The sequence below is a fragment of the Artibeus jamaicensis genome, unplaced genomic scaffold (assembly GCF_021234435.1).
Source record: "Artibeus jamaicensis isolate MK-2021 breed Jamaican fruit bat unplaced genomic scaffold, CSHL_Jam_final contig_777, whole genome shotgun sequence".
Lineage (NCBI taxonomy): Eukaryota > Metazoa > Chordata > Mammalia > Chiroptera > Phyllostomidae > Artibeus > Artibeus jamaicensis.
Genome location: NW_026521966.1, coordinates 2,112,954 through 2,140,671, shown reverse-complemented (window position 1 = coordinate 2,140,671; position 27,718 = coordinate 2,112,954). Strand labels below are relative to the sequence as shown.

Genomic DNA, 27,718 nt, shown 5'->3' with positions numbered 1-27,718 from the left:
GTGAGACAGGCTCCTTCCCCGGGAACTGAGTGCAGGACGAAAGTTGCATCTCACGTGGTTTTGGGAGAATCGACTATCCATCTGGAGGAAAAATAAAGTTGAGTCTGTATTTCAAACCACATGTCAAAATAAATTCCAAATAGGTCAAAGTAAAGTAAAAAGCAAACAACAAAAACCTAGAACTATAACGCAATAAGAAAGAGACTAATAACACAGCAGAAAACCAGGCAGTGACAGGCAGTTCCAGAAGGTACCCCGTGGGCAACAGAGGAAGGAAGGGATGGCACTGTCTGGACTAAGCAGGGACATGCAAATGAAAACAAGAATGTGATACCATTTCACACCCATCAGATTGGCAACAATTAGAAAGGCTGGCAATACCAAGTGTTATTAAAGCTGCCAGGAGGAGTGTGAATTGATACTCTCAAAGAGCAAAAAACGGCAGGAATTTACAAAATTCTAGCTGTGTACATCTTATGGCCCAGCCTTCTACTTTTCAGTTAGATGCCCAAGACAGAAGCTTCAACTGGTGGACACAAGGTTGCGCGCAAGGACATTTGTTGCAGTCTTGAAATAGAAAAGGGGGAACAGCCCAGAGGAACATGGCTGAGGGAAGCCCGGATAAAATGGGGTGTCTTCACCCAGTGAGACTCTTGATCACAAAAAGAATGAACTAGATCTAATTAAAAGATAAGAATGGGAGGAAAAGCAAGTTGTGGGACAAGATGCATGGACCTGTCCTTTATAGTCAGTATGTAGATGTGCAAAAACAAATGCACAAGCTGGTGGGTGCTCAGGGGAGGAGGGGGCCACAGGGTCCCTTGTCTGAGAGGTCTGATCTGCCTGCTCTCGTACCAAGGGGAATGGCCGAGGACCGCCCTCCCACTCTCTTGCTCTCTCTCTAAAATATAACAAACATAAAATATTAGAGAAAAGTTTAATCTTTTTGTGATGGAATAGGCCCTCCTGAACGAGATGGGGAATCCAGAAGCCATTAAAGGAAAATGAACAGAATGGACGCCCCCAAATTAAACAACACGAATACAAAGTGGAAAGAAAGATGATGGGACGTATTTGTGATATACGTAATAAAGGATCAATAGCCATGATATATAAAAAGCTATTAGCAATCAAGGCAAGAAAGACAATCCAACAGAAAAATAGGCAAAGGCTGTAGGCAAACGATCCCCAGGAAAAGGAGCAGGGTCGAGGGGCTAGGGAGAGACTCGGAGACGGAGAGAGTGAATGAGCTGTAGAAACGAGACAGCTGAGTGGGGCCGGGGAAGAGCTGGGAAGAGGGAGAGAGGGAAGCAGAAAGCCCAGAGCAGGGCTGGATGTAGGCAGTGCTGGCCGGATGGGTGGTCAGGGTGTGGCCGGGGAAAGATGACCAGGCTGGGTTCTCAGGCTCTGGGCAGCTGGAGGGACAGAGGGGACCGGTCCACATCAAAGGCATAGTACCACTGGCAGCTGGCATGGCCCCACCCTTCCCAGCTCAGCGGGGCTTTGCTCTTTGATGTGTGTATGGGAGAGGGTCACTGAGCCACCAGGCTGCCCTGCACACTCTGCACTCACACTTGATCCTCAGTGCTGTCAGGGTCAGCCCAGCTGCCCTGCTTGGGGGTGGGACACAGAGTGGGGGTGACTCGAGGCTCCCAAGGTGGGGGCCAGAACACAGGGAGGAAGCCCCCCCAGTTGGAGGGGCGTGTGAAGACACAGGCTCATGTCCTCCATGCTCACGAGGACTGAGGCGCCTGTCTGGAACGGACCTACAGTTCTCAACTTGGTGAAGTCAAGTCCCATCCCAGCACTCCAGACCCAGGCAGACCCACTCTGTGGAGGGGGAAACTGAGGCCCGCAGTGGCCTGGCCGTGTAGTTGTTGCTGAGGCAGGGGTTAGGCTCCATCCTCTCCTCTAGATCCGGGACCCTGCTGAAGGGTGGAGCAAAGTGGGGACCGAGGACGAGCAGGCGGAGGGGGAGGACAGCCCCCCACATTCTCTGCCCCTCTCCCGCAGCACTTCTGGCTGCTGGTCCTGTCCCGGGGGCTGGTGGGCATCGGCGAGGCCAGCTACTCCACCATCGCGCCCACCATCATCGGCGACCTCTTCACCAAGAACACACGCACGCTCATGTTGTCTGTCTTCTACTTCGCCATCCCGCTGGGCAGGTGAGGATCTGGGCAGGGTCCATCTGGACTTCCGACCACCCCCTTTCCCTGAGGCTTGGCCCTCTGTGACCTGCACACGTGGGTGGTCAGCCTTGGAGAAATGCTGGACCTGCTCCCCCACCGGCTGGCTGGGGAGTGGGGCAGGTGGGTGGGTGCCCCGCCTCATAGGCGGTGAGCACCCCCTGCCCACCACGGCCACCTGTCCTCGTGACTGTGCCTGTGTTCTCTGCAGCGGCCTGGGCTACATCACTGGCTCCAGCGTGAAGCAGGCAGCCGGAGACTGGCACTGGGCCTTGCGGGTAAGGACGCCCCCAGATCAGTTTGTGCCTGCGGTCACCCAGAGTTTCAGGGACAGAACCCGGGCTAGGATGCAGGCCTCGGTCTCCGGGTTCCCCACATCGTGGGCCTGCAGTCTTCTAGGTTGGTCCCCGCTGTGGTGTCGGGGAGCCCAGGTGTGAGCAGACCCCAACAACCCCCCCACCCCAGGGGTCCCCTGGGGGCTGAGAGGACGAATTCTCCCACCATATCAGGAAATTCCAGGTCCGCGATGGCACTTCCTGCTTCGAGCCCTGGCACTGTGCTGGGGTGAGGCCGACAAGACCTCTGTGTAGGGGGGCCTCCCGGGGTCTGCAGCCACTTCCTGTCCCCGGCGAGGATTCGGGACAAGTATGCCAAGGCCCCGGGACAGTGCAATCAGAGGAAACAGAGATCCCCAGTCTTGCAGAGGAGAGGAAGCTTAAGACAAAGTGTTTTTTCCTCAAAAGCAGGAAGGAAGCAGCCTCCGTGGACTTTCTTAATGGGGGTAGGAGTAAATGGAGAGGAACATCCCAGCCCATTGGCTCCCAGGCCTGGTGGGGGTGGGAGCAGGTTTCCATGTCTCATCAGCTGGTGAAGGAACTGACATCTTGGAATCCAGGCTGCCAGGATGTCCCCCTGTCTGGAGAGAGGGCTGGGGCCTGGTACTTCTGTCCCTGACACTGGGCAGGCCACAGGAAAGACCCAAAGGGGGCCCTGAGCCTCTTCTCCTGGGGCCCGCATGGGCCTGTCGCGAGTGAAAACCTACCTGATCTGTTTGCTGATGCTTCACGCCCAGCCAGTCCCTTCCCAGCGCCCCCGGGTGAGGATCTGCCTTAGGAGACTTTCCCAGACCCGGGGCCCCTAAACCCTGTTAGCTGACTTCACTCCCAGTAGCTTTGCTCAGCAGTCCAATCAGAAAGGCTGGGCAGGTGTGAGCTCAGAGGAGGGACCCCGAGCCCAGGGAAGGCGTGACTTGCCTGCGCGCCCCAGCCGATGCAGCAGTTACGGAGCTGACTCGGTGCTGGGGTCCTGATGTGGTGTCCGTGCCCCACCAGGTGTCCCCCATCGTGGGCATGATCACAGGAACACTCATCCTGGTCCTGGTCCCAGCCACTAAGAGAGGCCATGCCGACCAGCTCGGGGGGCAGCTCAAGGCACGGACTTCGTGGATCCGAGACATGAAGGCCCTCATCCGCAAGTGAGTGCCGCTGGGAGGGGGCTGGTGGTTGAGTGGGGCGCCAAGATGAGAAGGCCCCCGATGCAGGGAGATCCACCCAGTACCCTCGCCCAGACCCCCTGCTGTCTCCGCTGCCAGCAGTGCTGGGAGTGACATTTTGGCCACTAGTGTTTTATTCTGCAGCCATAAGCTGTAAGGGAGGACATTAGAGGCCTTCTGGCCCCAGGGAAGGAGTCAGAGAGGAAAGGCCGCCGCCCGGGCCATCTGCAGGGCTCTGGCCCCGCTCAGCGCCGCTGCCCCGCCCTCTTCCCCAGCCGCAGCTACGTCTTCTCCTCCCTGGCCACGTCGGCTGTGTCCTTCGCCACAGGGGCCCTGGGCATGTGGATCCCGCTGTACCTGTACCGGGCCCAAGTCGTGCAGAAGACAGCAGAGACGTGCAGCAGCCCGCCCTGCGGGGCCAAGGACAGGTGGGGCCGGGCCGGGGAGCGCGGTGGGCGGCCGGGTGGCGAGGCACAACGGGCAGCAGTGCCAGCCCTCTGCCCCAGCGTCGTTCTTCCGTCAGCCCACACGCCACCGTCCTCTGTCCCCACAGCCTCATCTTCGGGGCCATCACCTGCTTTACGGGCTTCCTGGGTGTGGTGACGGGGGCAGGAGCCACGCGCTGGTGCCGCCTGCGGACCCAACGAGCCGACCCGCTGGTGTGCGCCGTGGGCATGCTGGGCTCCGCCATCTTCATCTGCCTCATCTTCGTGGCCGCCAAGAGCAGCATCGTGGGGGCCTATGTGAGTGCAGTGGGGGGTGCAGGGGGGTGGGGGACGTGGCCGGGCAGGAGATGCAGTCTGACTTATGGGGCCCTCTGTCCCCACGGGGAGGCTTCTATCTGCCTGCCCTGCTCTCTCCAGGCCCTGCCCAGGGCTCTGGTGCCCTTCGGGGCTGTGGGCCTGGTTTGATGAGCCACACGTTCCTCGAGACCCTGACTGCCAGGAGGTGTGGGCCGCAGGGGCAGGGGTGGGAGGCTTCTCTGCCAGCAGACAGAGGGCAGGGAGCAACCTGAGGCTGCTGGCGGGTGAGTGTCTCCTGACGGCTGTTCTGGTCTCTCCTGGGCAGATCTGCATCTTTGTCGGGGAGACACTGCTGTTTTCTAACTGGGCCATCACTGCGGACATCCTCATGGTGAGGCAGGCTGAAGTCGCCTCTGCTTGCTGACCAGGCCTCTAGACCTTTTGGGGCAGCTGGGAGGTGGAGGGAAGGGAAGGAAGAACTGGCAGGACTTGGTGGTGGGGTTGGGGGGTGGTGGGGTTGGGGGGCGGCAGGTTGGGAAGCTGAGCCAGGAGGTGGGGAGGGGATAAGCGCTGTTGGGGTCTGCGTGGGGCAGGGCCTGAAATCAGAGGGCTGAGCAGGAGTGGGTGTGGAGACTGGGGGTGTTTGTGGTGGGGGGCAGTCTGCAGGCTTAGGTTTGTGGCAGGGAGGCTGGCAGTGCCAGGCTGGCACCAAGGGGTGCTGCCCGCCAGCACTCCTCCCCCAGGGTCTGCAAGGCCATCCATCCAGCTCAGCCTGGGGCCCAAGCGCATCCATCTGCCCGAGTGCCCTCGGCTGTGGCCGGTGGACAGAGGCCGTCTTCACTGGACCAACAATGGGCTCCAGAGCAGCCGGCCAGGGACAAAGGGCTGTCTGAGCTCAGCAGGGGTTTGCGTTCCTGGGCGGGGTGTGGTGCAGCCTGGGAGGAGCTGGGAGGGGGCTGTGGACCTGGCGACTTGCAGCAGTCTGGAGGGTGGTGAGGGTTGAGGGTGGCACCAGGTCCTGTCCTCTGGGCCCCACCAAGTCAGTATCAGGAGAGGACTTGGAGGAGGGAGTGCAGGGACCAGCAGGGTGGGGGTGGGGGTAGGGTGGGGTGGGGACAGGGTCTGGGAGCTGACAGGGGGCAGGAGGCTGAAGGACTCCTCCTGGGCCACCCTCAGGACACTCAGCGTTTGGGGCCACAATATGGGGCAGCCCAGGAGATCTGAGTCCACCGGACAGTGGGGCCCCTGCCCGCTGTGCCCCTCCAGGAAGGCTGCTTTGCCTCACCAGAGTGTCCCTGCCTGTCCACTTCACCTGGGATGGTCACTCTCTTGCCCACACCAGTCCATGGGCTGGAGGAGGCACGAGTGGGGAGGGGGAGGTCTGACTCAGCTCTGTGCCTCAACATGGAGCCGGGGGGGGGCGGTCACTGCACATGCCTGGAGCGAAGGAATAGGAATCTGTTAGGATCAAGTGCCCTCGGTGCTGGACTGAACCCCCATCCCTGCCTCTGCCCCAGCAGCAGCCCCAGCTGCCGACAGGGCTTGGGTCCCAGGGAAACCGCGTCCTATTTTATTAAGTGTCCCAGCCATGTGACTACTGCTGGAAATGGGGCCACACATCCCATTGGATCTAGGTCTCCTCCCTGCCTCCTGTGATGGGTGGGGGGGGGGGCGCTCTCACAGACTGTCTGTCTGATGGCTGGCACTCTTAACTGGTTGAGGCAGCTAGAGCCCGGGGACCAGGGCCTCCGGGGGCACCCACTGCGCATGCTGCTACTGGCCCTGCACAGCTTTGGAGCTGTGCCCCTGTGGTTAGGGCCTAATGGGTCTGAGAAGGGTTCCTGGGGCCCAGCGGCTCCTGGCATTTGGTCCCGGGGGTGCCCATGGGTAAAAGTGGAGGCTCTCCAGACAGGGTCCTGCTGCCCACTCCCTTGTAGGCCAGCCTCACGGAGGGGACCAAGACGGATCTTTAACAGGTAGGTAGGTGAGGGTCGAAGGCTGAGAGGTCAGGGCTCCGAGCCCAGGGCTGCCTGACCCTGCGTGTAATCTGTGTCTCTCTGGGTCGCAGCTGGCTCTTCTGCAAGTGCCCAGTGACGAATCTAAGGCAGCCCGCTCTCGTGGGCAGCAGGGATCTGGCAGTGTGAGGGTTTCTGAAGTGTCCTGACTCTGGGGATGAGGCCAGGTGGGTGGCCCTGGCTCCTCTGGCCTCTGACCTGCCACCTCTTCCATAGTGTGTGGTCATCCCCACGAGACGGGCCACCGCCATGGCCCTGCAGAGCTTCACCTCTCACCTGCTGGGGGACGCTGGCAGCCCCTACCTCATCGGCTTTGTGAGTTCCTGGGGCAGGAGTGGCCATGGTGGGTGATGGGGTTCAGGTGGCGGGCCTGCCCTGACGCCCCCCACCATCCTCACAGATCTCCGACCTGATCCGCCAAAGCACCAAGGACTCCCCACTCTGGGAGTTCTTGAGTCTGGGCTACGCCCTCATGCTCTGCCCCTTCGTCGTGGTCCTGGGCGGCATGTTCTTCCTCGCCACTGCGCTCTTCTTCCTCAGTGACCGTGCCAAGGCTGAGCAGCAGTGAGTGGGGTAGGGTGGGCCTGCTGACCGTGCTCCACAAGCCTGTCTGGTGGCGGAGGGAACTCGGGTGGGCCACCCGGCCCCTGGGGTGCTGGCCCGGCTCCCAAGCCTCCCTGTCCTTGTCACGCGGCCCACAGCTCACAGGCCCCACCCCTCCCGGAGTGGGCTCGGGGGCTGGGGGAGCCCACAGTGAAGGGGCGGGGGTTCCTGGTGGTTCTAGAGTTGGGTTTCTCTGGAGTGATGGTGTTCAGAGCTGGGACCCCTCTGTTCTGTTCCTCTCATTTTCTGACTTCTTTCTCTTCTTTACTCTTCTCTCTCTTTCCTCTCCCACCCCTGGGCTCTCCCACCTCCCCCTGGGGCTGACGAGGTCCCTGCCCAGCACGTCCGGTCAGCCGGCCTCCGTGATGCGATGTGCCAGAGCAGTGCCCGGGCTCGGCCCCCGCTGATCCGCTGCCTTGACCCCTGCCCGTCTCTCCCCCAGGGCGAACGAGCTGGCAATGCCGCCGGCATCCATGAAGGTCTGAGGCGGTGAGTGCAGGCGGGGGGTGGGGTGGAGGTGGGGGCAGTTGGGGGGGACCCTCGTGGGAGGGGAAGGCAGGGTTAGGGGAGAGGAAGCACTTAGGCAGCCCTTCCTCCTGAAATGCTGCCCAAGTTGCCTGGAGGGCCCGTGGGCGGGGCGCAGGCTCCCTCTTCCAGTAAACCAGGTCCTCCTCCTTCCTCAGAAGAGCTGGGGGCATGGGTCAGGGCCGCAATAACCGGCTGAGACTCCCTGCTGTCCTGGAGTCTGTCACCCCGAAGTTTCCTAGAGGTGCCAGGGCCCGACTCCTACTTTGACCTTCCTCTGGGAGGGGCACTTCCCAGCAGTGCGAGACCCCAGGTCACCGCCCCACAGCCAGGCCCCAGGAGACACAGGAGATCCAGAGCCAGAGAAAGGCATTTCTCAGAACAGCAAGGAAAGTGAAGGAAACTCTAAATGACGCCTCCCAAAGCCCCACCTCTGACCTCTGACCCTCTTCCTTCTAGGTGCCTCTGGAACTATGAAGAACGCTCCCTCCCACCCAGCCTGGGAGGTGTCCTTCCGCATCCCAGCCCTGCGGGGCTGGCCAGCTTCCCACATGGCCCACGGCTGGACACTCACCATCTCTGGTCTGGGACTGCTGGGTGGCCATGGCTCCAAGAGGAGGCTATGTCCTCAGCGAACCTGGAGGGCTGTGTGTGCTGGGGCCACACAGCCGGACAGGCCCCCAGCTCTGGGTTAGGGCTGCAGGGCCCTCGGGACCCCAGGAGGCGGCAGCCCCCACTGGGTGTGTGGAGAGAGACTGGTCTGCCACCAGCTTACATGACCCTGGGCAAGGGCCTACCCTCTCTGGACCATGGGGCCAGGGAGCTGGACTTCCCTGTGGGGCTCGCTGGGCATGGCACTCGAGGAAGCTTTGAAGACCCAGCAGCTCCTGGACTGCACCCAGGGGCGGCCCAGGCCTCAGGGTGCCACTTCAGGCTCTGAGGCTCCCTGGTGTGTGGGACCATAGCCTTCCAGCTGGGCCTCTGACCTCAGAGACAGAGGATGGACTCAACCTGGCACCGAGAACTCCCTTGTCTCTGCTTCTTTGGGCTGGCTCCAGGGTGGGGACCTGGCATCACCAGGGGTGAAGGCCCTGGTGGCTGCTATATACCATCTGTGCCCCCAGACCTGGGATCTGGGGCCTGCCCGGAAGACAGGACTCCTTGTGGTCCCTGGAAAACCTGTTCCTATCCTCCTGGACCCCCAACACAAGCCAGAACCTGCTCCTGCCCCACAACAGGTTTTTTCCACAGGCAGAACCCAGGGGGATTCTTCCTGAAACCACAGGGAGCAACCAGGGCTCTGACAGCCAGAGGAAGCAGCCACCACCAAGCTCCTGACCCAAGGTAGAGCTGGTGCAGGCTGACACTTCAGAGCCACCTCCACCCACGTCAGCGCTGTTGCTCCCGTGCACTTCCACAGCCCATGACCACCTGTGGTCCCCCCTGCGCACACCATCCCACACTCACAGCCACGTGTGGGGCGCAGCTGCTGAACTTCACACCAGACCTTGGCGCCCACCGTGCAGCTCATCGCGTCCCCTCTGCTCCACACTCCCTCCCTGCACATTTGCTGGAATCAAGGTGGTTCTGGTCTGGGGCCCCTTGCAGCCAGGAGGAGACTCTAAGAGCCAGCTCCCTCTGTAGTTAGCAGCTGATGTGGCTTCAGTGGTGTGTAAGCTACTGGAATACCCACTCCCCACCAAACTCTGGGGCACCTTGGAGGGGGCCCAACAAGGGGGTGGGATCCCCAAAGACCAGCCTGGCCTCCACCCTCACCCCGGCCTCCACTGGGGCCCCAGCAATGTTTTCTTGTTGTACAAGAACCAGGTCCAAGTGTTGCCTCCTCTTCCTTCCGGAAGCCAAACTGCTCCTTTATTTTTTAGAGCTGCTGATTGTGAATCTCAGAGTCTTAAGAGAGAAGCCAAATATATTCCTCTTGTAAATGAAGAAATAAACCTATTTAAACCATGCCCTGGTGGCTCCTGCAGGAAGAGTAGCCTGGGGGGGGGGGGCATGCACAAGGAGTGGTCACACCTGGGCTCAGCCAGCATGATGGCTAGCACTGCACTGGTAGCATCTACCTGTGTCAACCGCCTGAACACCAGAACCCTGGACCTGGCCCACGTGGCTGGCAGCTGAGGTCCCAGCCCCAACAATTCAGATGTGCTCTGGCCTGAGAAACAGGGCGGCCAGAGCGCAGAGGCAGGGCCCGTGTCCCTGACTCCCCCAGGATCACGCAGACAAGGACTCAGGGCACGCTTGCTGCAGTGGGACCTGCAGGCAGGCTGGTGGCAGGGCCTCCACCCCAGTGCCAGAAGGCAGTACCTCACACAGTGGCTTGTTTATTAAAATCCCGGTGAAAAAATAGGGGTCTCTAGGGCTGACAGGGAGGGGCTAAGGGACAGGGCCCTTGCTCAGGGCTTTGCTGCCTTCTTTAGCTGTGCTTTCTTTCTCTTGGCCCCGCCCTGGAGGAGGAGGCTGGGGCTCCTGCTGGCCAAAGACAATCTTGCCTTTTTCCGTGGCAGTGCCAGCTGGGGCGATTTGCCTGAGACCCCCTTTTTGGGCAGCTCCTTCTGGTGCTGCTTTTTGCTAGCAGGCTCTGTGGGGGACACAGGAGGGGCTCCATTCACCTTGGACAGCTTCCGGTTTTTCTTCTGTAGTTTTGGGGTCTTGGCAGGGGTGCTGGGGCTCCAGGCAGGGGGCTCTGGGGCCAGACTCTTGGTGGCAGGGCTCTTGGCAATAGGCGTCCCATTCACCTGGGCCTGGGCTGCGACCTTAGCCTTCTTCCTTTTCCTCTTCTTGCCTGTGCTGGGGGGCTGGTCCCCACTGGTGGCCACGGGCTGGGCATCCTCCTTTTGTGTGATGCCCTCTGACTTGCGTTTCTTGCGCTTCTTGGTCTCTGGCAAGAATCCCTTTTTCTTCCGTTTCGTGCTAATGGGGCTCTGCGTGGCAGTGGAGACTTCCTTGGCATCCTTCTTCTCCAACTTGGGGCGCCTGGGAGGAAGTGAGCAAATGAGAAAGTGTCCAGCAAAGGCAGGTGTGCCCACCACCTCCATGGTCCCACGGGACCCAAGCTGCCCAAAGCTCCGACTCTGGAGCACGCACATCATGATGTGTGCAGCGTGAGGGTCTCTCTGGCCCCTCCCAAGGTATGGGCTGTTCCCAGGACCTACTGGACCCCGAGGACCTTCATGGCCTGCCAGTAGAGGTCGTAGAGGCGGCTGGACCCGGCTGAGTGCTCTGGCTGCTGCACCCTGTGCTGCAGTTTTGACTGCTGGCTCTGCAGCACGCCCTGGACGACTGTCAGGTCCATGGTCATCTTCTGTAAAGGGTGGCAAAGCTATGGCTACAGCGGAGACAGGAAGCAGGGCTTCTTCACAGCTCTTGGTCGCCGGTCCTCCCACCCTTGCCCAATTACTGCCTCTCCAGTGACCCCACACCCACTTCTGCACCCTCGGTCACTCCTTCTGGCTGTGAATCACCACCTCCACTTGCCTTGGGAAGAAAAAGGAGCCCCAGGGACGATGTCTCTTCCTTCGCCCCACAGCCAGAAGCCCCAATCTCTACGTCCTCACCTCCCACTCAGTCCTGCCTTGGGTGGCGCTGGCCGCCCACCTCTGAGGGCACCATGCAATGACGTCAGGGTGGCCGAAGCCATTCTCCCCCCCTCCCCACCACATCCGACTATTCCTTTAGACCCACTGGCTTCCAACGCACCCTTCTCTCCTGGCCTTTTACTGCCACTCTGGGCACCGATTCTCAGGCCCACCGGCTGTTCTGCAAAGCCCCAGCCCAGGCCCAGTCCCCTGCCTGAGGACCCTCTCAGCAAGCCTGCCCTGCATGTGGGTTGTGACTAGTGTCTACACTAGAGCTCCCAGACCTCTCCCTCTGGGCCAGACTGAGGGAGCCACTCGTCCTCAGCTGCCTCCTGCCCGTCCCACAGGCCTGGAGCCCTGGCTTCTTCTGGACAGCTGCCCACCAGGAGTGTCTCCAGCCCCGGCCCTCCCAGCCCCCACTCAGCTTTTTCTTACCACAGCACAAACAACAGTGTCCCCTCTCACCCCAGCCTGGCCAGGCTCCGGCATGGCTCTCTCTCCCCTCCCAAGCCAATCCCGTGTCCACGGCTCTCTAGCCCCGCAAACAATAACAGGCCAATTCCTCCCCTGGCATCCAGAACCTTCCCCACATGGGTACCCGCCTACCCCTAGGCCTTTGCTCAGACTAGTTCCTCTGCCTGCCTAGTGACCTCCTTTCGGAACTCGGGGCTTACCTCATGATGAACAATCCGCAGAACGGTGTTGAGCAGCTCCAAGGAGGACCGCTCCTTCAGTTGCTCTGACTTGGTCTGCGCTTCGCCCAGTGCCTTAAAGTTCTGAGGAGGTGGTGGCCATGCTGAGCTGCTCCACGCGCTTCCCGAAGCCCTTTCCCACATGCCTTCCTGGGGCAACCCCAAACCATCCAAGGGCTGGGTCCCAGTAATCCTCGCTCCCCATTTCTGAACCATTCCTGTGGGAGGGGACCGCCATGGCTGTTACCTCAGTGACCTTTGCCAGGATCTGGCCAATCAGCTGCTCCCACTCAGGGTCCTCAAAGCACAGCCTCAGCTCCCGAACAGGTAGGGCCTTCTGGAGCAGCAGGCAGGCCTGTGCCTGGGGAGGTGGAACATGGTCACCAGGAGACCTGGCATGCTGGGCCAGGCTTAGGATACCAGAGGGGACCCCAGGTCTGGCAGCCTGCTGAGCAGCTACTAAGGCCAAGACAACCCTGGTCTGTGTGAGGGGTGGCCTACTGCTCTGAATCCATCCTGCCTGGGTTGTTCCTGTGAAGCTCTGGGGTCTGTACCCATCCACTCTTGTCCCCTCTTCTCAGGCAGGTGAGGGAGCAGAGGCCTGGGGTGTGGGGCAGCAAGAGCTCTCAGCTGAACAGAGGTAGCAATCTGGACTGAAACAGTTCCTGACACCCTTTTACTGCTCAGTACTGTAGTCCTCCAGCCTCCCCAGGCCCCTCATCCCTGTCCCCACCCTGTCCCTGTCATCTAGACACCTGAGCAGATAGCTAAGGGGCTTCCCCTGTGCAGGTTGGAGTGTGAGCACTAAGGAGTCTGAGGGCTCCAGACATGTGGGAAGCGGAAGTGTCAGGGGCAGAGCTGCCCCACCCCTACAGCTACCCTGTGCCTATGGGGAGGGAGGGGCTGGCAGGGCAGGTTGGCCGGGTGGGGTGGGCCTGCTCACCCTCATTCGCCAGGCTGCCCTGCCGGGCCTCACCGACACCCAGCCAGAATGAGCCAAGTGGGGGGACTCAGGCCCTTACCTGATGGCGAGGCCGTGTCTGGCCCGTCATGTGCTGGATCACAACAGGGAGCAGGTTCTTACAGAGCAGCTAGGGAGGGAATGACAGGGCCGTGAGATGGGGCGCTGGGCTGCACAGGGGCTCCGTGGGGGCGGGCCGGCCCCACACTCACCGGGTGCCGGGAGAAGAGGCTGAGGAACATGGGAACAGTGAGCGGGCTGTTGCGCTTGGTCAGGAAGGAGCTCAGTGCTGATGAGTAGATCGGGGTCACGAGGCTCAAATCTAAGCAGCTGGTTGCCTGCGCCACCTGAGAAAAAGTCAGTGTGATGCCAGGAAGAGGGAAGGCGAAAGCTGGGTCCCTAAGGAGCTGTGGTCTCAACTCCCCACCCGTGAAACAGGCAAATGGTCCCGGCCCGCTGCTGGAATCTGCTCCTATCTATTGGCCCCGGACTTCCCAGGCTGAGCCTTTCTGGGCCAGGGTCTGCTCACCTCAGGGCCCTTGGGCTTGGCGCTGGTGTTAGTGCCTGCTTTCTCCTTCTTCTGGGTCTGGCGGACGGACTTTTCAGCAGTGTTACCCTTCAAGACCCGGAGCAGGTAGAGAGAGGCGTTGAAGTAGTAGAGGGAGACAGAGGAGTCGGCTTGGTGGCTGGCCTGCTGTACCAGCCGCTCCACCTGGGCATACAGAGTCTCCAGGCTGTTGCCCACATCACGGCAGTAATGCCGGGAGCGACACAGGTGGTGTCTGCAGGGCAGGAAGGGGAGGAGCTGGTCACAACATTCTCTTCCCGCCCAGGAGAGCCAAGCCTAAGTGTAGGGACCCTGAGTCCCACTTCACAGGCAGGGAGACACTTAAGAGAGGAAAATGGATCTGACTGAGGCTGCAGAGGGACGCCCGGGACCACCTGCAGATTTGCTCTGAGGACAAGCCAGAGGGGAAAACGGCTCCCTGAGCTAAGGCCGCACCACGGGCCGAACACAGTTCACATTCCCATCTATACTCGTCTCTGGTGAAAGACTGGCTCCAGTCCTTTGTGAGGCAAGATCAGGATCTGTGTGCCCAGAACCCTGCATGGCCCTGTAGGGCTGGGAACACAGCGGGGACCAGAGGCAGAGCACTGAACAGCCCAACACTGCCCAAACATGTGGCAGGGAGAACTAACAGAAAAGGTGGGGGCCCGAAGCCGGCATGAGAGATGAGTTAGGGGGGCACTGCCCATGTCCTTCTGCCCACCTGCTCTGCTCTGTGTGCTTGGCACCTCAAGACCCCAGGCCTTTGTGTCCCCAAGCTCCTCTGCACTCGGGAAGGCAGATCTATATCTGTCCCTTGCACCGTCCCTCTGGCTGGGCTCCCCGCTCTAGTGCAGCCCACACTGCCACTTTTTTCTTAAAAGACAAACCAGCCTCCATCCCCTGCCTATACTCCTGGTAAGAACACCTCTGTGGCTCCCGGCACTGTTAGGGTGGGGTCCACAGGGCTCTTACTTCCCAGCTGCAAACCTTCTGGACGTGCTCTGCCCTGCCAGTGGCCCCTGGGCTTGATGGAACCCTACAGCTCCCAACACTACTGACACCTTCCCAGGAGACCTTCCTGGCAGCTCCAGTGGGTTTGGTGCACCCACCACCTGTGTGCCTGCTGCTCCTTATCGGCTACCCTCCCCCCACCACAGCCCCAAGACACTGGATGACCAGGCTGGTTCCCTGACTGCAGTGAGGACTGCTGGTCTAGTGCAGAGCTGCTGCTAAGTATGGGAAGATGGAGAGGTGAATGAAGGCTCATGTGTGAGTTGCTGGGTCACATGTGCCCTCCAGGGACAGCAGTGAACCTTGAGAGCCATGGGGGCCCACTCTGGAAGCTTGGCTCCTCCCCTTTTTACTTAGGAAACCCAAAAGGCCTGGCACTCCTCTGAGCACTAGTGCCCCCACCCCACCCGCACTCACGTGAAGATGCGGGCTGTCTTGTGCAGGAGGTCCTGCTCCTGCTTGGTGCTGCTGGTGCGCATGCTGCGACGGATGATGTTCAGCAGTGGCTCGAGCAGCTCCAGGACCAGGGGGTTCTCGGGCTGCTTGGTCACCAGCACTTCTATCAGGTCCAGGACCTGAGGCGGGGATGGGTGGGCTCAGTCAGGTGTGGGAGGGCGCAGAGGGGCAAGGCCACTAAGCCGGAGAGGGCACTCGGGCCGGTTCTCAGGCTCACCCTGATCTGGAAGTCCCGCCGGAGCGCCTTCTCCTTCTGTAGCTTGTTCTTCTCGTCCCTCCGTGCCTGGATGCGCAGTTTCTGCTCGGCAAAGAGGCCGGCGAGGTTCTGGTCCAGAGCCATCATGGCCTCGTCATCCAGCTCGTCATCCTCGTCGTCACCCACTCCACCCTGAGGGACAGGTGCCCAGTGAGCAGCCTGGCATCTCGTGGGCACGTGCAGACACAGACCGGGACCGAATCCCCCAAGCCTCCGCTCACCAGCGCCTTCCCTGCCTGCAGCACCGCCATCAGCTGCTCCCGGAAGCCAGGGTCTACATCCCCGTCCCGATCCTCCTCCTCACTCTCCTCCTCGGTGCTCTCCTCCTCACTCTCGGAGTTCTTGTTGTTCTCGCCCTCCGAGCTCTTGTCCTGTGGGTGGCCAGCGTGTAGTACCTCCCCATTGCACACCATGCAACCGCCCACCCTGCGCTGCCCCTTGCTGTTAAGTACCTCTTCATCCTCTAGCTGCTTCTCGGAATCGTCTGTGATCACCACGTTGTCATCCTCATCCTGGCTCTGCTCGGGGTTTAGCACCTGCAGGGCATTCCCAGATGGCTGACCCTTTCTTTACCCTCCTCGGACCACTGGGCTGTCTTGACTAACTTCCCTGACCTTGCTCAGTCCAGTCTTGACCAAAAGGTCAAGGGAGGAAAATGAAGGCCAGGAGGCAAGGTGACATTACCCAACGGCCAGTGCCAGCACGCCTGACAGACATGATGACTGCTCAGCAGGCCCTGGGACAGGGCTGCACAGCAGCAGAGTGTGAGCGGGGCCCCCACCCACTCTGCAGGTGCAGCCTGGTGCTGGAACAGCCACATCCTGGGACCTGTTTCCCCAAAGGCCCCCAACTCACATCCAGAATTAGCTGCAGAGCACGTGGAGTCAGGTGGGAGCAGATGTGGCTAAACACGCTCCGGGCCACTTGGCGAATCAAATGGCTGGGCTGTGCCAGGAGGGCCAGGAGGACCTCCACCAGCACTTCCACCCATGGCGGCTCCTGGGGGTCTGCAAGTGGGAGGAGGTCTGAGTCAGAGCAGGGCACTGCTGCCCCGCTGCAGGTCTCCATTGTGCCCAGGATGTGCCCTGCCCCCCTACCCCAGGGGCAATGACCCACTGGCGGCCTTGGAGCGGGTCCGACGGGTCTTCTCCCCCAGGCTCTTCTTGATGCAGGTCTGGATGTCACCCAGGAGGTCGCAGCTTTCTGTGGGAGACTGTGTATGGGGCGGAAATCAGCAGCCAAGCCCCATTCCCAGCCTCCGCTGAGCTGGGGGAGGGGCTAGTCAAGTGGAGCATTCTCACCAGATGCTCAGAACACTCCAGCCTGCCTTAGCCAGTCACCCTTGCCACCCAGAACGGAGGACCCCAGCCAGACCCCAGGAGTAGCCCAGGAGGTGATGATATTTTACATCCAATGTACAGTTGCAGGATCGGAGGGCCCTTGGAGAGCCCAGCTCCTCAGAGGCAGGCAAATGCTGTGCTCGCCTCTTCCCAAGGCCACGTCACAATTACGACTACAGACTGCCTCTCATTCAGAGACGCTTGAAGCCTAGTTGAACAGAACAAAGGTCCTATAGCTAAGGACACAGAGAAGAAGCTATACTGGTGGGGGGCAGAGATGTGGAAGGGACCAGTCCCACACTCACATGTGGTGGTTAAAAATCAGGAGGGATATCTCAGCTGCTGGGGTCCTCCCTGTGAGCGAGGGGTCCCAGAACCACTGTGGGCTACTCAGCTCAGGGAAGACAAGTCTCCCCAAGTTCTGGCTGTGAAAACCGGTGGCGACTATGGGTAAGGGACGGAGGGCTGCTGCAGTCCCAGGCAAGAGTTTCTCTTAAAGGGCCTGAGAAGAGACCTACTGGACTTTCTTGCTCTGAGCTCGAGCACCTTGTAAGGTGCCAGGGATATATTTGTCTGGCCTCAGGGTAAGGGTTAGAAGGGCAGCTTTCTCCCAGACAGAGGTACTGGCAGAGGCTACTGTTCCCTCACGGAGCCCTCCACTCCAGAGCTGGCAGGTGGGGGCCATATCCAAGTCTCCATCAATCTGGGTAACACTCTTCGCCCAGTCCTGCTGACTCCGAGACCCCGCCCTACCCAACTTTTTGGTCTCATTCAAGCTGCTTCAAGTGACTTTTCCATACTAATAGCTTGTCTTGGCTTATACTACAGACCTTTCTAAAGTCTCTCAAAGGTTCACAAACCCCAAACAAGTAGCATCTGGCCTCGATGTGCCCTGACCGTCTTGCTAAGCAGCCCCAAGCACCGCACTACTGGCAGGAGGCCTCAGTTCGCAGCTTAGCCTCTCCCAAGCACCTCCAAGACCAGCACAAGCAGCAACCTCCTGCAGATCACTTTGTAGTTCATATCAGGTGACCCCAGGTAGAGCAAAGGCCAGTGCTGAACTTCGCCTGCATTGGAGCGCCTGCCCAGAGGCCCCAGAACTAACAGTGGCCGGCTTCAGACCACACGAGAGTACTACCCAGCCACCTGCACAAACAGCACACTCCAACGGCTGACCCAGCAGGCACCAGAGCCTGGCTGAAGTGGGTCCTGCTGTGTGGGGTCAGTCCCCACACAGCTCCTCCACTACAGCTGTGACCAGTCCCTATGGCCAATCAGCCAAAGGCTCAATCTCTCCCACTGATGTGCCAACACCAATCAAGGCTATAGCAGGAGGGCACATGCTGCCTGCATGAGGGACACATCTGGAGCCCCAGCTCAGGTGACCAGGGAGGCTGCACCCCTGGGCCCCACAGGACACCTACTACATTAGGCCACTCTATCAAGACCAGGAGACAGGGCAGCTCTATTTTTCTTTTAAGTTTTTACTTCTTTATTTTTAGAGAGAGGGGAAAGGGAAGGAGAAAGAGAGGGAGAAAAACATCAATGCGTGCTTGCCTCTCACATGTCCCCTACTGGGGACCTGGCCCACAACAAAGACTTGTGCCCTGACTGGGAATCGAACTGGTGACCCTTTGGGTCACAGCCCACGCTCAATCCACTGAGCCACACTAGCCAGGGTGGTAGCTCTATCTAATACACTGAAACAAACACAGGGAGGCTACCGAAATGAGTAGATAAAGAAACATGTCCCAAATGAAAGAACAAACAAAACCCCAAAAAAGAACTAAACAAAATGGAGATAAGCAATCTTCCAGATGAAGAGTTCAAAATACTGGTTATTAGGATGTTCAATGAACTCAGTGAGAACTCTAACAAAGAAATAGGACACATAAAAAAGGAGATAGAAAACATTTAAAAAAGTCAGAAATACAGCCCTGGCTGGTGTAGCTCAGTGGATTGAGGGCGGAGCCTGCGAATCAAAGGATAGCAGTTCGTTTCCCAGTCAGGGCACGTGCCTGGGTTGCAGGCCAGTTCCCTGCAGGCCAGTTCCCAGCAGGGGACGCACAAAAGGCAACCATACATTGATGTTTCTCTCCCTCTCTCCTTCCCTTCCACTCTAAAGAAAAATAAATAAAAATCTAAAAAAAATAAAAATAAAAACAAAAAGTCAGAAATAAAGAGTAGGATAACCGAAGTGAAAAACACACTAGAGGGAATCAAGAGTAGATTAATGAGCAGGGGTCCGAACCACAGAAGACAAGGCAGTGGAGAACACCTGAAAAGGCAAGAAACGTCAGAAAAGGCAAAAGGTCAGAAAGGCAGAAAGAAAAAGAATCCCCCAAATGAGGGCAGTTTAAGGGCCCCCTGGGACAACATTAAGCAAACTAACATTCGTATCATGGGGCTACTAGAAAAAGAATAGAGAGCAAGGGATTAAAAACCTATTTCAAGAAATACTCACAGAAAACTTCCCTAAACTGTTGAAAGAAATAGACATAAGCAAAATTCCAAGCAAGATGAACCCAAACAGGCCCACACCAAGATACACCATAATTAAAATGCCAAAGGTGAAAGACAAAGAGAGAATCTTAAAAGCAGCAAAAGAAAAGCAGTTAGTTACCTATAGGGGAGTTCCCATAAGACTGTCAGCTGATTTCTCACAAACACTCTGAAGGTCAGAAGGGACTAGCATGAAATATTCAAAGTGATTTTGCAAAGCAAGGACCTACCACCAAGACTACTTTGCCCAGCAAAGCTATCATTTAGAATCAAAGGACAGATAAAGAGCTTCCCAGAATATTACTCAGCTGGAAAAAAGAAGAAAGTTTTAACCTTTGCAATGGTATGGATGGACCTGGAGAACACTATGTTAAGTGAAATAAGGAGTCAAAGACAGACAAATATCATATGATTTCACTCACATGTGGAATCCAATGAACTAAACTAACAAGGAAAATGGAGACAGATTCATAGATGGAGAGCAAATGACAGCTAGTCGCGGGTGGGGGTTAGGAGGTGGAGGGATTGAGCACAAAGGAAAAAGGCCTTGTGGACACGGACAACAGTGTGGTGATTCCCGGGGGGTGGGGGGTATAATGGGACTAAATGGTAATGGGGAAAAATACAATAAAGTTTAAATTAAAAAAAAAAAAAAAAAAAGACCTTCTCAGACAAGAAGCTAAAAGAGATTATGGCACCAAACCAGTATTAAAGAAATGTTAAAGGAACTTCTTTAAAAAAGATAAAAAATATGAAGACGGTGGCAATAATTACATACTTACCAACAATTACTTTAAATGCAAATTGATTAGATGCTTCAATCAAAAGACACAGGATGGCTGAATGGGTAAGAAAACATGACCCTTACATATGTCGCCTGTAAGAGACCCACTTCAGATCAAAAGGCACACACACACTGAAAGTAAAGGGACAAGAAAATAAATTCATGAAAATGGAAACAGAACAAAATGAAAAGGCTAGAGTAGCAATACTTATATCAGACAGAAAATAAACTTTGAAACAAAGGCTACAAGAGACAAAGGGAGATCGAGCAACCCCACTTCTGGGTATCTCTCTGAAGAAATCCAAAACAGTCATGTGAAAAGACACGTGCCTCCTTATGTTTATTGCAGCGTTATCGACAACAACCAAGATATAGAAGCAACCCAAGTGCTTTATCAACAGATAAAGAGATGGTCCACATATACAACAGAATAGGAGGACTCATCCATGAGAGAGAATGAAATCTTGCCACTTACATGGACATGAATGAACCTAGAGGGAACTGTGCTGAGTGAAATAAGCCAGAGAGGGAAAGACAAATGCCACATGACTTCACTTGTAAGTGGAATCTAAAAAAAATAGTAAAAATAAATGACCAAACGAAACAGAAACTCACAGAAGCAGAGAATATTTTGATGGCTGCCAGATGGGAGGGGGTTGGGGGAAGCTGGGTGAAGAGGAGGAAGGGACTAAGAGCAAACTGCCAGCTGTAGAGTCAGGCGGATGTGAAGTACAGCACTGGGGACATAATCAGTAACACAATACCCGCGTAGGGCGTCGGATGAGTACTAGACTCGCTGGGGGGATCACTTTGTTAAGTTACAGAAATGTCTAATCGTCGTGTTGCATACCTGAAACTAATTTAATATTGCGTGTCAACTAGAATTGAAAAAAAAAATTATAAAAAAGGCTCAAAACAGCCTCATAAGAGCCACATGTGATACAAGAGGGAAATCTCTGGAGAAATGCAGTTCAGAGTCAAGAAGAAACCACAGGGCCAAAAGAGTCGCTGGCACTGAGCTCCCCCGGGACCAGCCGGCCTAGGAAGCCTGAGGAGTTCGGCTCCCCGGCGCCTCTCCTCGGAGAGCCCTCGAGCCCCCCAGGAAGGAGCCTGTAGCGACCCAGACCTCAGGTCCATAACCCCTCCTCCTTTCTAGGCTGCCATACCTTGAAGAGGTGGATGCCCACGAGGAGTAGCAAGTGCTGAAAGGCAGTGACCTTGGCCTTGGCCTCCGAGGAGCGCGCCTCCAGTTCCTTCAGAGTCTGTAGCATCCTGGTGTGAGGTGGGCATATTCTCAGGCCACTGCTGCCAGTGTCAGACCTCAGAGCGTCCCGCCCATTACCCCATGTAAATCAAACCCCTCACCGATCCCAGGCCTGGCGCTGCTGTGTAGTGAAGGGTGTCAGGGGGGCGACATTACGGTTGTGGTTCAACAGCACGTCTGCAAACTGTACCAGGCGGTAGGTCCAGGGCTGCCTGTCCTGGGTCTGCTCTGGCGTCTGCTTAAACTGTGTGCTGAGAGTCTGCAGCAGGCTGAATGAGGGTGGTGTCAAGGTCACAGGCAGGGTTAGTAAGCATGGCCATGTACCTCCCACCCCCACTGGAACTGAGTGGGAGGAGCTCTAAAATTTCTCCCAGAACTGGAGGGAGCAAGCATCCTTAAGACCGCCTTCCCACCCTGCTAGCCCACGCTTAGCTTCTCCCAGGCTGCCCATGGCCTACCTGAAGAAGGCATTGCCCACCACCTCTCGGATCCGGCCCTCCAAGGGGAAGGAGAACCGCTGCTCCGTTTCCGGGATCTGGGATGTGGGCTTCTTTGTTTCAAAGAATGAGTGGAAGAAACAAAACCTGGGGAGAGTGGGAGATCAAGCCATGTTGCCTCAGTGCCACCCATTTTCACCAGCCCCTCCTCATGGCATCACCAAAGACCTGGAGGAGAAAGAGGCAGCTGCTCTGGCTATGAGAGGGCGCGGACATTTCTCAGATCTGGGTCCAGCATCCTTCTCTCAGAGCCAAGACAGACTCGAGGCTGTGTGGCCTCACCCAAGTCACACCATCATCTCTGCCAACCCGGGCTGCCCCCCGGGGACTGCAGTGAGAGCTGAGTGAGCACCCAGCACAGATGGGGCCGCTGTGGAGGCAACCCTGACACAGCCTCTTGCCAACACACAGAGCCAGCCTGAGGCTGTGAGGGCCTTACAGCCTCACACTTTCGGGGTCCCGTCCTTTCACAGGCTCCCAAGGAAATGGTTTGTCTGCCTTTAATGGATAACTAGACCCCAACACTTCTGGCTCCAGAGGGACCGAAACTAGGACTAGGTAAGAGGCCCAATTCTTTGGCTGTCCCACCCACAGGGAACAGGGTTTGAGCGTATTATATACCTGGCCACCTCCTCAATCAAGGCCTCCTCCTTCTCTAGGTGCAGGCTGTCCACGATGCTGACCAAGCGGAGGATGACCCACTTCCGCAGCCGGAACACAGCTCGCTCAGGCCTGGAGAGCAGAAGCCAGGTCGCGGGTGCCACTTAGAGAGAGAGGCTTAGTTGCTCCCCTCCCCTTCCATGGACCCCAATGCTGTGGGAAGGAGGGCTCTGGTCTTCGGACTCAGCAGGCCCCACTCACCCGTGGAGTGAAGCATCCTGTGCTTTCTTCTGATTGCCGGTGCTGAAGTCCACCAAGGCATCCAGGTCAGGCTTGAGAAACATGTCCCGCAGCCAAGCGACATAGCCCTTGAGGGCAGAGCCACTCAGGAACCGCACAACCCGCCAAAAGGTAGGCACGATGGGGAGGCCCTGGTTGGTGACGGATGTGAAGGCCACCATCACAGCCAACTGCCTCTCGGGGTCATCCCGACAGCCTTCCAGGAAGGTTCCAACGTACTCGTTCATCTCTGGAGCAAACTTGAACTGACTTGGGAACTGCAAGTCAGGCACAGCAGTGACCAACAGCCCCGCCGGCCCCTTCCACAACAGGGTACACGAAGACTCAGGAGGCCTTCCTGCCCCGCAGTGCCGGGCCGAGTCGCCCCAGTGCTTCTGTCTTCCTCATAGCCTCCCTCCACAACTCTGGACCCAGAAGGAACCGCTTTCCACCCCTCTGTGGGTCAGGACAGGCTGTTCTCTGGTCTGAAGGCCCGGCAGAGCAGTGGTTGATTCCAGCCGGCCCACTGAATGGACTTGGGTTCAAACCCCATGTCTGCCAGCTCCTAGCTGTCAGTGAGGCTTACAATCTAACCCCTCTCGCAAGCTTACTGAGTGCAAGGCACCAGGAGATATGTTTCTGTGCCAAGTTTTGTTTAATCTTTGTAACAACTTTTTGCAGTGGGCCTCTTTGGTCATTTTATAGATTAGTACAGAAGTGCTGACAAGAGTTATCTCTGGAGGCTCCAAGTAACACACCTTGGACGCGAGCCCGCTCAGCCTGTGCCCTTCACTGCTCTCTACTCTCTGAGCTGTCTGTCCCTCCCCCAGAATCCCACGAGGAACGTGGCTCTCTGAAGCTGCCCATGGTGGCGAGTGAGCTGGTGAAGGGGCAGGCCCAGCTGCGCTTCCTGTGAAGTGCACAGTGCTTTAAGTGGCTCCGGGTATTGACGGGGTATCTTTGCAACTCCGAGGAAGCATCACTCCTCGTCTTACAGACAAGGAGAGGCGGGTCCAGGGCACGAAAACCACCCGCGCAAGGTCACGCAGCTAGTGTGCAGGGGAGGCAGGGCTGCGACCCGGTGTTCTGATCCCCCATCCCACGCTCTAAACCACCACCCGACTGTCCTGTTGAGCCCTCAGCTTGGTGTGGGAAGCACGGACAATGCTCGGAGCCACGCTGGGGTGGATGCAGGTCTGGAAAGACTGCTGGCTGTAATGCCTCTGCTGCGGGGCCTGAGGGCAGAAGGAGGGCTGACCTTGCCAAAACTCTGCTTGGAGGGAAAAGAGGTGGAGGGACTGAGGTAGTTGCTCTACCCAGAGGGAAGGGATGCCTTGGTCCCAGGCCCCTTCCAATAGCAACTGTGCTTGCCCATACCAGGCAGAACCAGAGGCAGGAAGAACTGATGCTGGAGCAAAGAGCGACCTTGTTTTCCAGAAGCTCACTGACCCCTGAGGCAGCCTGCCCCCCTTCCTGGCAGGAAGCCTGGCCGTTTCTGGCAGTGCTGGGCTGCAGGGGGAGGCACCCACCTTAGCAGTGACCATGTGTTCCCCGTAATGTCGGATCAGGTCTCCCCGCATCACCAGCTGCAGCTGTTCCTTGGATAGCAGGGGCAAGGATGCACCCAGCAGGCGGAAACACAGGTAGCTAAGGGGATGCATGACAGAGCCTGGTCAGAGCCGTCAGCTCCCCTATGTGCACTTTGGGACTGCCAACCCATCTCTGCTTAACAAAGGAAAGAGGGGTTGAGAGTGGACAAGCGCCACAGGCACCTGGCTGGCCAGAACTGCTTTTTCAGTAGCCCTTGTTCTACGACTTCCTTCCAGAACCGCGGGAACTTGTTTTCCTGAAGCGCCAGGCGGAGAAGGTCCAGAGCCACAGCGGGCAGTTTGCGCTCCTTCTTCACAGAGCTGGCAGCCATCTTTAGCACGTTCACCAGTCTGGGAAGGAGGGCAGAGGGGACTCAGGTGGCATCCAATGAACAGACAAGGGTCAGGGTGCCCAGGGAAGCAGGGACAGCCTCAGGCCATACGATAAATCTGTGGATGGCCAGATACAGCCCCTTGGCCCCAAGGAGCCCACCCACACGCATCCCTCATACCTGGGGATATTCTCATCTGAGAACAGGTTGACTGGTCCCATGAGCTGCTTGAGCTTCATGGGCACTTTCTGCTGGGCCAAGAGGAAGATCTCCAGATGCTCAGGGGAGCCAAGTACTGAATTCAAGTCAGCCTTGAGAACCTTCGGCAGGACCTCGTGCAACATGCTGTCTGGAACCTGGGATGAGGACATGCGGTGAGGAAGGGCGGCTCCCTCGCAGCGCCCTCATCTCTTCCCATGAAATGAGCCTGAGGGGCCCTGTTCTACCTGGCAGGTTCCCTTGAGGCCCCTGGCACAGTGCCAATCGGAGGTGGGACAGCCACAACCCACCTTGCTAGGCATAAGAATCACCAGAGAGTATTTATTATATAGCTCGAATTTCCAAGTGTCAGGAAGCTGTGTTTTAAATAAGCACCCCACTGATGCTAATTGGCCTGGGGTCACCATTTTAATTATTCCTCTTTTGGGATTTTTCAACTAGCTTATTTCTCATGTAAGGAGCTCCAAGTAGAGAGCTGGGTTCAACTTCAGGTCCTTGTGGCTCTGCGGCCAGAGCTGCAGAAAGCTGGGGCCCAGGACTTTGCTGTCCCTGACTTTTCCTTAGTAGCAGAAGATTCCAGGTACTAATCTACTACCATTTCCCAAGAAGGGCAGTGGGAAAGCCACTGAGAAGCCAGCTCTGTCCCAAAACAACAATGACAAATGTATTTAATATACTTGCCATTTGCCAGGTGCTACTCTAGGACTGTACTGTCCAATATGGCGGCCACAGGCCACAAGTGGCTACTGAGCACTTGGGATATGCTAGTCTGAACGCTGTCTTGCTGTAAGTGTAAAACACACAATGGCTTTCAAACACTTAATGTGACCCCCCCCAAATTACTTCTGCAACTTTTTCTTTTTTAAGATTTTTATTTCTTTTTAGAGAGGGGAAGAGAGGGAGAGAAACATTGATCCAGTGCCTCTTAAATGCACTCCTACTGGGACTGAACCCACACCCAGGCACGTGCCCTGACCAGGAATCGAACCACCAATTTTTCGTTTTGTGGGATGACGCCCAAAACCACTGAGCCACACAGATCAGGGCACTACAACTTTGTATATTGATTGCATGTTGAAATACTTCAGATTATTATTTAGGTAACCTAATAGGTGTATTAGGCTAATTATGTTATTAAACTACATTCGTTCCTTTTTACCTTTTTAATATAGCAACTAAAATGGTTCCATTACACACTTTTGTATTTCTATGGGATATTGCTGTTCTGAGCATTTCCATGTGTTAACTCGTGTCTTCGCCATGTTTCTGTAACCATTAGTGCTACCCAGGGTCCCACAGCTGGCAAGCCCATACCTCAGAGAGGATGTCCACCAGGGCCTTATGTGGCTGCTCGTGCAAGTGGTTGTAGTGCTGGGCCAGGACCTGCAGCAGCTTCACGGACTTCATCAGTGCTTCTGAGTCCTAGTACCCACGAAGGGGCAGAGGGTATGAGCAGGACATGCCACTGTCCCCTGACACTCCCAAGCCAGTCCACACATCCCTTCTTCCCCCAAAGCTCTTACCTTCACCAGCCTGCCTGACTGAAACAGGGCTAGCACCCCAAACAGGTTTGCAAAAAGAGCAGGTCTCATCATTACCTAGAAAAGGATTCCAGACACCGGTGAGGGCCCAAGTCTTCCCCCTCCCGGGACTGCTGACCTCCCGGGGACACTAGTTCTCACCTTCTTAACTTTCTGCAGGTCATGTTTCTCTTGTATCTGCTGTAGGATGCTGCACAAAGGGATGTCCTCAAAAGACTGTAACAGCTGCCAAGAGTTGTGGCAGGAGGAAGAGAGGGGCTCAGAGGAGTGACCCAACCACATCCCAACAGACCTCCCTCAACCTCCTTCCACTGCTCCCTTCTGCCCAAGGGCCTTGGGCCTCTGCTCCCACTCCCAAGAAGGCCCAGGAAGCTGCTCACGCCCCTCCAAGCAGCACTAACTACAGAACCCGCAGCTCCTGTGGAGCTGAATCTTGCCTCCCTACTCATGCTTACCCGGGTTGCAGAAAGTACTTCCTTTGGCCCCTAGATTCCCAGACACTCTATCCCCACAGCCTGCTTTGAGCTCCCCTCAGGCTGATCCTCGAGGACTGATCTTTATTGCCCTTCCAGCAGTTGAAGTTCCTCAGAGGTGGCCTATAATCTGCTGAGTGGCCCTTGTGGGGAGAGTACCCGAAACATTTCAGAGGTATGGGAACTCACTCCAAAGCTTACTACTCCCGGTAAAATGTACCTCAGCGGCCGGTCAAGCCATGTACCAAGAAGAAAACTCAACCTCCCACTCCATCCGCAGGGGCTTCTCTGACAGAGCTGGCTCACACTTTCTCCACCTCCACGTGGGGACGCCTCCCATCAGCTCAGATGTCACCCCTCCCAACCTCTCCCGCCGAACACCGTTTCTCCCCTGCAGCTGAAACGCTAGCCCTCCTCACTCCCCACCGTTTTGACCAGCATGGCCAGTTCCCTTCAGCAGTCACCACCTCACCTGGGCCAAGGCCAGACTGTAGCAGGGCCGGGCAGTTTCTCGCCCCATCCCGAGTCCAGTGATGAGGCGCTTCAGGGCATATTGCATCTCAGATCCCTGCGGAACCAAGTGCATTCCCGGGTCGACCAGTGACAAGAATCGCAACGCGCTCACTTGGGTATCCAGGTTCCGATCACGTGCCTCCTAATCCCCAATTCCTGTGGTCGGCCTCCCCACCTTTACTGAAATCTATGCAGTTCCCTGCCTCGGGCTCCCCGCTATACATACCTCTGGTCTTGCGCGCAGATACTCCAGCAACTTCTCGGTGGCCTCCAGGCGCGTCTCCTGTTCCGGCTTCGCAATGTCCCAGAAAAAGTCCAAGAACTCGCGGCTGTGCTTCAGCAGGCCATGACGGTCGGCAGGCCGAGCGCCACTCTTCGTCGCCTCTCCCGGAGACATAGCCTCAGCGACGTTTTCACTCTCCATCTCCACCACGCTCCACGACCACGTGGGACTTTGAAGGCTGCCTTTTCCGGGTCAGGTCGCAGCGCATGCGCACTGGATTGGGTCGGCTGGGGAAGAGCAAAGCCGGGGCGGGGCGGGGCATAGCCAGGGCGGGGCGGGGCATAGCCGGGGTGGGGCGGGGCGGGAACGGTCTGACGCTTTTGGTCTCGCTACAAAGAATCAAGAGTTTGAATTTTATTCTGAGCGTGATGGGGAGAACTGAGTGAGTTTAGAGGGCAAGCCCATAAAAATACTTG

At 57.2% G+C, this 27,718-nt stretch overlaps 2 protein-coding genes across 5 annotated transcripts in view; one reads left to right on the top strand and one right to left on the bottom strand.

Moving 5' to 3' along the window:
- The window catches only part of SPNS2 (SPNS lysolipid transporter 2, sphingosine-1-phosphate), a 37,557-nt gene extending 28,023 nt beyond the window's left edge, over positions 1 to 9,534 (top strand). The window contains exons 4-13 of one of the 3 annotated variants that reach the window (XM_053672586.1): positions 2,014 to 2,165; positions 2,398 to 2,464; positions 3,518 to 3,660; positions 3,954 to 4,106; positions 4,232 to 4,421; positions 4,747 to 4,812; positions 6,653 to 6,751; positions 6,837 to 7,001; positions 7,338 to 7,528; positions 8,024 to 9,534. In XM_053672586.1, the coding sequence (XP_053528561.1) occupies positions 2,014 to 2,165; positions 2,398 to 2,464; positions 3,518 to 3,660; positions 3,954 to 4,106; positions 4,232 to 4,421; positions 4,747 to 4,812; positions 6,653 to 6,751; positions 6,837 to 7,001; positions 7,338 to 7,528; positions 8,024 to 8,504 (1,707 nt within the window). In that variant the 3' untranslated portion in view covers positions 8,505 to 9,534. Of the gene's footprint in view, positions 1 to 2,013; positions 2,166 to 2,397; positions 2,465 to 3,517; positions 3,661 to 3,953; positions 4,107 to 4,231; positions 4,422 to 4,746; positions 4,813 to 6,652; positions 6,752 to 6,836; positions 7,002 to 7,337; positions 7,529 to 8,023 lie in introns of those variants that run through there. The other 2 variants (XM_037133020.2, XM_037133019.2) reach the window with 2 other exon arrangements.
- MYBBP1A (MYB binding protein 1a) lies at positions 9,401 to 27,488 on the bottom strand. 2 transcript variants are annotated; one of them, XM_037133016.2, is made up of 26 exons: positions 27,246 to 27,488; positions 26,979 to 27,074; positions 26,175 to 26,258; positions 26,016 to 26,090; positions 25,807 to 25,914; positions 24,454 to 24,629; positions 24,125 to 24,292; positions 23,882 to 23,999; positions 22,335 to 22,630; positions 22,095 to 22,205; positions 21,435 to 21,560; positions 21,078 to 21,245; positions 20,879 to 20,984; positions 16,203 to 16,299; positions 15,942 to 16,093; positions 15,539 to 15,622; positions 15,308 to 15,457; positions 15,048 to 15,218; positions 14,792 to 14,949; positions 13,343 to 13,595; positions 13,026 to 13,160; positions 12,875 to 12,943; positions 12,100 to 12,213; positions 11,835 to 11,936; positions 10,738 to 10,886; positions 9,401 to 10,558 (listed from the first exon to the last, which is right to left on the bottom strand). In XM_037133016.2, the coding sequence occupies exons 1-26, from the start codon at positions 27,441 to 27,443 to the stop codon at positions 9,979 to 9,981; spliced, it is 4,044 nt and encodes a 1,347-aa protein (XP_036988911.2). In that variant the 5' UTR covers positions 27,444 to 27,488; the 3' UTR covers positions 9,401 to 9,978. The 2 variants fall into 2 exon arrangements, with proteins under 2 accessions (XP_036988911.2, XP_036988912.2); XM_037133017.2 differs by lacking the exon at positions 9,401 to 10,558 and having other exon boundaries at positions 10,829 to 10,910.
- Positions 27,489 to 27,718: the final 230 nt, after the last annotated feature.

Excerpts from the sequence above, each read along its gene's own strand:
- MYBBP1A (XM_037133016.2), bottom strand. The coding sequence starts at position 27,443 with ATGGAGAGTGAAAACGTCGCTGAGGCTATGTCTCCGGGAGAGGCGACG. Across the intron at positions 12,944-13,025 it reads GCCTCTTCTCCCGGCACCCG|CTGCTCTGTAAGAACCTGCT; the intron begins GTGAGTGTGGGG and ends TTCCCTCCCTAG. Across the intron at positions 11,937-12,099 it reads TCCTGGCAAAGGTCACTGAG|AACTTTAAGGCACTGGGCGA; the intron begins GTAACAGCCATG and ends CCACCTCCTCAG.